This window comes from Chrysochloris asiatica, unplaced genomic scaffold (genome assembly GCF_000296735.1).
Source record: "Chrysochloris asiatica unplaced genomic scaffold, ChrAsi1.0 scaffold00067, whole genome shotgun sequence".
NCBI lineage: Eukaryota > Metazoa > Chordata > Mammalia > Afrosoricida > Chrysochloridae > Chrysochloris > Chrysochloris asiatica.
In genome coordinates this window covers 9,869,048-9,876,622 of record NW_006408585.1, presented here as the reverse complement: position 1 = coordinate 9,876,622, position 7,575 = coordinate 9,869,048, and the positions used below count along the sequence as shown (strand labels likewise).

At 39.3% G+C, this 7,575-nt stretch overlaps 1 protein-coding gene across 2 annotated transcripts in view; it reads left to right on the top strand.

Moving 5' to 3' along the window:
• The window catches only part of PSMA3 (proteasome (prosome, macropain) subunit, alpha type, 3), a 47,697-nt gene that overhangs the window by 17,441 nt on the left and 22,681 nt on the right, over positions 1-7,575 (top strand). For both annotated transcript variants that reach the window (XM_006864603.1, XM_006864604.1), the window contains one exon: positions 4,427-4,509. In XM_006864603.1, coding sequence (XP_006864665.1) covers positions 4,427-4,509 — 83 coding nt within the window. The remainder of the gene's footprint in view (positions 1-4,426; positions 4,510-7,575) is intronic.

The window sequence follows — 7,575 nt, the reverse complement described above, 5'->3', positions numbered from 1 at the left end:
TGGATTAGTAAATGCTTTATTGTCATTGTAAGTACTTTAACATGTTAAATAGTGCTTCATGCTGTAAGCCCTTTAAAAATCCATTTAGCTGTATAGGATATTTTAACTGTATTTAACTGTATAGGATATTTTAGTATTATAGTGGTAGAGTTCATGATCTCCATTTAACAAGTCTAGGAACTGAGAATCAGAAGTCACAAGTATGTAAGGCTTGTCTCCTGTCTTTCACTTCTTCAAGAACTTCAGATAGGTGTTTATCTTTCTACTTGAAATTTCTCTCCACTTTAATAGGCATTTCAGATTCTACATGTCCAGAATTTCTGGCTTTTGATTTTCTCCTCCCCTTGCCATTTTGCATCACCTTTCAGTTAGCACCTTTTTCTAGTTGCTTAAATGAAAAAACATCTGTGATTCATCCTAAATTTTTTTTTTTTTTCCTACCCTCTAAACTTATCACCTCCCATCTCTTCTCCATTCAGAACTGCCACCACAATATCTGGACTACCTCCTCTCTGCTTCCACACTTGTAACATTACAATTAATTTTTTACATGAAACTCCAGTGCTGTTTTTAAAGACATCATATCATCTCCCTGCTTAAACGTCTTCAGTGATGTTGCCTTGCATTTGTAATAAAATATTAACTTGCTGCTCTGAGTCAGAAGACCCAATGTTATTTGAACGTTACTACCTTTCTAACATAGTCTACTATTCTCTATTGCTTTCTGTGCTCAAGACAGTGACCATATTTTTGTTGCTTAAGTGTGCTAAACTGTCTCTGCCTTAAGGCCATTGTATCAGGTGTCAGGAAGAGTCTTCCCTATATCGTAAATGGCTAAATCCTTGTCATTTAAGTCTGACTCAGCCTAAATGTATCTGCCCCACCACCTTCTAGTCCCCCAGTCTATTAACGTCACCTTGTTTATTTTCATCATAGTACCTTTCTGGTTTAAATGAGCTCTGGTAGCATAGTGGTTTCAAGTCAGGCTGCTAACCTCACAGTCAGCAGTTCAAAACTGCCAGCTGTTCCACTGGAGAAAGATGAGGCTTTCTGCTCCTGTAAACATTTACAGCCTGGCTTTCTGCTCCTGTAAACATTTACAGCCTCAGAGATCTTGTAAAAGGTTGCTGTGAGTTGAAACTGAGTCCACGGCACACCAACACTACCACCACCTTTCTGGCTTATTGACGTGTCTCCAACAACTAGATTCATGCTTGACCTGATTTGAAAATGAAGGACTTCATGAATGAGCACTCATAGTCATATTTCTGTCTAGTAACTAACATATCAGGGTAAATAAAAAAGTATTGCTATTAGGGTTCCAGTTCATATATGCAGTTTTTTTCCAAGCAAAATATGTTTAAACCTGCCTCTGTCACTTTGAGGACTAAAGTGTGCCTGACCCAAGCCATGGTATTTCCAATCACCTCATTTGCATTTGAAAGCTGGGCAATAAATAAGGAAGACCAGAGAAGAATTGATGTATTTGCATTGTGGTGTTGGTAAAAATATTGAAAGCTTCCTCAACTGTCAGAAGAAGAAACAAATTTGTCTCGGAAGAAGTACAGCCAGAATGCTCCTTAGAAACCAGGACATGTTGTCAGGAGGGACTAGTCCCTGAAGAAGTACATCATGCTTGGTAACGTGGAGGGTCAGTGAAAAAGATGAAGATCCATCCACCAAGTAGGTGGATTGACACTGTGGCCGCAGTAATGGGCTCTTGAATAACAACAATTATGAGGAGAACGCAAGGTCGGAAAGAATTTTGTTCTGTTGTTCATATGGCCACTATGAGTCAGAACTGACACGATAGCACCTTGCAACATAACTATGATCAGTGAATAACCGTTGACAAGTTCCTTTTATAATATACTTGTCTTAGTCACATTAAATTAAAACAAAACCCAGAAAAAACAAACCCACTGCCATCAAGTCTAGTGTGGCACTGTGGGTTAATGCATTGGGCAGCAAGTCAGTTTGAACCACAAGGTCAGCAGTTCAGGCTCTCCAGCTGCTCCTTGGAAACCTTATTATACAGGGTTGCTATGGGTCAGAACCGACTCGACGCACTTAACACCACCACCACCAAACCTTTATGGGAGCATACAGCCTCATCTTTCTCCCAAGAAACAGCTGGTGTTTTTGAACCACTGATCTTTCAGTTAGCAACTCAGTGTCTAACTCACAATGTTAAATTAGGGTACCTTCACACACACAAAAAGGTCCAATTAAAACAATCTTCAAAATTTTCTGGACCAGTTAAATTAAGGGAAAGATGTCAACTCAGAAGGTTATGGTGACTGTTTATACTTTCCAGATTGTCTTGAAAGACACGGGATGATCATAGGGGCTTACTATGAAGAAATTTTAAGAAAATTGAAAACTACATTGGTTAATAAAAGGTCAGGAAAGTGCTGAGGAATTTTTTTCCCATCGATACAATGTACCTGCTTATTCTTCCAGGGTAGCAAGTGCTCTTAATATGAGATTTTCGTTGAGAAACCATACCTTATCCACTGTATATCTATCCCTAACCTTGTCCCTTTTAGACTTCCTTCCTTAAACTCAGTGAGCACTGAAAAGGAACATGATTTGAGTCCCTTTGTTGTTAGGTGCAGTCCCGTCTGTTCCTATACAGAGTGACATTGTGAACAACAGGACAGAACGCTGCCTGGTTCTGTGCCATCCTCATACTTGTTGCCATGGTGTCAATCCATATTGTTGGGGAGGGGGTCTTTCTCTTTGTCCCTGACCGTCCACTTTACCAAGTGTGATATCCTTCTCCAGGGACTGGTTCCTCTTGCTAACATGTTGTAAGCATGAGAACTGAAGTCTCACCAGCCTGACTTCTAAAGAGCATTCTGGCTGCGCTTCTTTTAAGACAGATTTGTTTGTTCTTCTAGCAGTCCATCGTGCTCTTAATATTCTTCTCCAAATACTCTTCTGTTGTCTTCTTTATTCACGGGATAGTGAATGCATATGAAGCAATTGAAAATAGCATGGTTTGGGTCAGGTACACCTAAGTCCTCAAACTGATATCTTTGCCTTTTAACACTTTAAAGAGGTCTTTTGCAACAGTTTTTCCTAATGTAGTACGTTGTTTGATTTCTTGACTGCTGAATATTTCTTGACATCTGAGTGTTGATGTGAGCCCAAGCTAAATAAAGTCTTTGAGAACTTCATCCCCCCACCCCCCCATTTATCATAATGCTATTTATTGACTCAGTTGTGAGGATTTTTGTTTTCTTTACATGGAGATGAAACCATACTGAAGGCTAGTTTGATGTGGTATAGACTGAAGATCACAGAATTTTTTGTGAAGGTTTGTTATTGTTAATTGCCACTGAGTCGATTCCAACTCATAGTGACCTTGTATAAGCTTTTTGAGGATCAACTGATGAGTTTGAACTGCTTACCTTGTGGTTAGCAGTCTAGTGCTTATCCTTTGTTGTTACTAAGTGCTGTTTCGTTGGTTCCGACTCACAGTGACCCTGCATAGGGTTTCTAAGGAGTGGCTGGTGTTTTGAACTTCTATCCTTATGGTTAGCTGTCCAGTGCTTATCATACTGCACCAAATCAGGACTCCTTCAGAAGTGTACAGATCTAGATAGAGGAGGTTTGGAGAAACAGTAGCTTTGTATTTTGTTATTTTTGTTTAATAAGTATTCTGTGATTTTTCAAAGATGAGCCTTTCTACTCCCGTAAAGATTTACACCCTCGGAAACCCTATACAGGGTCGCTATGGGTCGGAACCGACTCGATGGCACATAACAACAACAACAATTGGTGCCATAGATTAATGTACTGGACTGTGAAATCAGTTTGAACTGCAAGTTCCACAGTTCAAGCTCACCAGCCGCTCCTGGAAACCCTATAGATGGTGACTGTGGTTCAGAACCAACTCAACAGTACTTAACAACAACTATGATTTTGTACAAAGACTTTTTGACTTACTCTGGTATAATAGATGCTCATTAGGTATATGATAAATGTTCATTTGTCTCTATCATATTGTTAAGGGCATAGCTCTGAGTCGTCGTCTTCTTTTTTTTTAATATGAGCTTTATATTCTTTAGGGAGAAAAGGTCTGACCTAAGATTTAATTAGCAAGACTATTTCCTTTAATGTGTGGCGCTGTGGGTTAATGCATCAGACTGCAAAGCCGTTTGAACTGCAAGGTCGGTGGTTCAAGCTCACCAGTTGCTCCTTGGAAACCCTATACAGGGTCGTTGTGGGTCGGAACCGACTTGATGGCACATAACAACAACAACAACCCTGAAATGCTTCCCCATTTCTCTTGAAAACAGTCTTTGTTAGGATATAACACATATTTTTGATCTAAAGACATTTAGAGATATGACAATACTTTGATTATTATTGTCAAAAGATATATTATCATAAGCTTCCTGTTGTTTTCTCCTCCTAGTATGATCTATCAGCCTCTACATTCTCACCTGATGGGAGAGTTTTTCAAGTTGAATATGCTATGAAGGCTGTGGAAAATAGTAGGTAAGAAACAAAGTTTTGTTTGAAATAAGTATGTTTTAACTTGGTCTGACTAAAAATCTCCTTTTATTTTCTATATTTTTATTAATTAGGCTTTGCTGTGTTACTTTGGAGTACTGGTGTGGCACTATGGGTTAATGTGTTGGACTACAAAGTCTGTTTGAACCTCAAGGTTCAAGCTCACCAGCTGCTCCTTGGAAATCTGTACCAGGGTTACTATGGGCGGGAAGTGAATCAACAACACTTAGCAACAACAACAGTGTTACCTTGGCATAAACTAGTATGTCCTGTAAAATAATTTCAATTTTATTATCATTTCAGGTTTCTTTCTAAGCTAGATACTTTACATGAACTCCAGTCTTATATTTCCAGTGGATTTTAAGATTGTCCATTTAGATACTCTGTTGTCTCTCAGATATACACAGTGTATGACATAAATTCATCATCTTTGCTAGTCCATCTTCCTCTTTTAAGTTTAGTTTGGATTATTGTTTTCCTTAGTCATTAGCTTTGTTACCTTATAATCTCGTCATTTATTTCTCTACCATCTTGTATTTTCAATTTCCTGTAAGCTAGTCACATATTGGTCTCAGCAAGGATTTAAAAAAATTTTCTCTATTGTTAATGCCACTCTAAAATGTGTAGGATTACTAAAATGTAAATTTACATGTTGGGTTCACTTTATTCTGTTCTTCATTAGACTAATCCACTAAAAAGATTTGTTGGCACTCTACAACATCCTTGTTAAATTTAAATTGTTAGTCTTTTGTTGAAGAAATTTTATACATACATGATCATTGTACTTTACGATCTTAAGCAGCTTCGTTGTTGTTGTTAAGTGACATCGAGTTCACTCCAACTCATAGTGACCCTGAATAGGGTTTTCGAGGAGCAGCTTGTCAGTTTGAACCATCATCGTTGCAGTTTAAATTGATGTTGCGGTCCAGTGCTTATCCTACAGTGCCATACTGGTTTACTTTCTGTTTAAATATTATGTTGAGAGACATACTCGTACTTACATGCTACCAAAATCTGCTACGATAATGGAAGTAAGGAAACTTTGTTGTGCTAGCTGCTGATTGAAAGGCGTGTGATTCTAGTCCACTCAGAGGAAAGATGAGGTGATCTGCTTCTGCAAAACTTAAGCTTAGAAAACTCTATGGGGTAGTTCTGCTCTGTCACATGGGATTGCTATGGGTCGAAAATCAACTTGATAAATCAGCAGCAACAAAGGAATCCTGGTGGTACTGTGGGTTAATGTGCTGGACTGCAAAGTCAGGTTGAACTGCAAAGTCAACAGTTCAAATTCATCAGCTGTACATTGGAAACCCTGTACAGGGTCACTATGGGTTAGAACTAACTCGATGGCCCTTAACAACAACAACAGCAACAATATAAGTGGAAGCAAAGGCTGTTAAGAATTTTCTTATTGTTAGATTTAATGTATTTGTCATTGTATACAAAGCCTGAGAGAATTCAGAAGAGAGTCACATTTTTAGAAATTGACACATTTGTTTTGGCTGGTAAAATGCTGTAGATAGACTTGGGAGAACTGGAATTTTTCTTTTCCTCCTTTGTATTCTTTACCATTTTAGTGGTTTAGGAAACAGATAAGACAAGTCTTTAACTAAAATTATAAAGAGATGTATTTTCAAACCCTCTGTTGCTATTAAGTGCCGTTGAGTCAGCTCCACCACATAGCAATAGCAATGCTGTATAGGATTTCTAAGGTTTTAAATCTTTGTGGGATCAGAAAGCCTCATCTTATTCCCGCAGAACAGCTGGTGGGCTTGACTGCTGATCTGTGGTTCACAGTCCAGTGCTTATCCTATCTTACCATGCATCCATAACCCCAAAAATAGAGGGTAGGCCATGAGGAGCTACAAGTATTAGGAACTTGTGTTCTATAAAGTATCTCTGTTGTTAAGTGCCATCAAGTTGACTCCGACTCACAGCGACCCTGGAGCAGCTGGTGGGTTTGAACCGCCAACCTTGTGGTTCACAGTCCAGTGCTGATCTGATAACGTCACACCAGGAGTCTATAAAGTATCTCTAAACATGGTTAAAGTAGTCAAGCTTTAGCAAACTTGAAGAAACACACTTTTTAAATATCAATGTTTTGTTGTTGTTGTTGTTTTTACATAAAGAACTACTAGGAAAGTTCCTCTTTAAAGGATCTATTTGTAAGGAGCTCTGTTAGCGTAGTGGTTATGAGTTGGGGTGCTAACCTAAAGGTCAGCAGTTCGAAACTACCAGTGGTTCCGACGGAGAAAGATGAGGCTTTCTGCCCCTGTAAAGCTTTACAGCCATGAATATGCTGTACAGGGTCACTATGAGTCTGAACCAACTCCATGGCACACAGCCACCACCACCGCCGTTTAACCTGATGGACTTCTAGTGTGGCGCTGTAGGATCAGCACTGGACTGTGAACCACAAGGTTGGCAATTCAAACTCACCAGCTGCTCCTCGTAAAGGGTTGCTATGAGTTGGAACCTACTTGACAGCGCTTAACAACAACAATTGAACCTTATATGACAGAATACTGGAGTTACGAATTTTCCCCTTACCTACTAATGTTATCTTATCAATGGAGAAAGGACTGAAGTTGTCAAGGACGTCATTCTTCTTGGATCAACTATCAATACTCAGGGAAGCAGCAGTCAAGAAATCAAACGACATACTGCATTAGGCAAATCTGCTGCACAAGACCTTTTTAAAGTGTCGAAGAGAAAAGATGTCAGCTTAAGGACTAAGGTGCGCCTGACCCAAGCCATGGTATTTTCAATAACCTCATATGGATGCAAAAGCTGGATAGTGAATAAAGAAAACCGTAGAAGAATTGATGCTTTTGAGTTATGGTATTGGAGGAGAATATTGAAAGTGCCATGGGCTGCCAAAAAAACCAATAGATCCGATTTGGAAGAAGTGCAGCCAGAATGCTCCTTGGAGGCCAAGATGGCCAAACTTCGTCTCTCATACATATTGTCAGGAGGGACCAGTTGCTGGAAAAGGATATCATGTTTGGTAAGGTGGAGGGTCAGAGAGAAAGAGGAAGACCCCCAACGAGA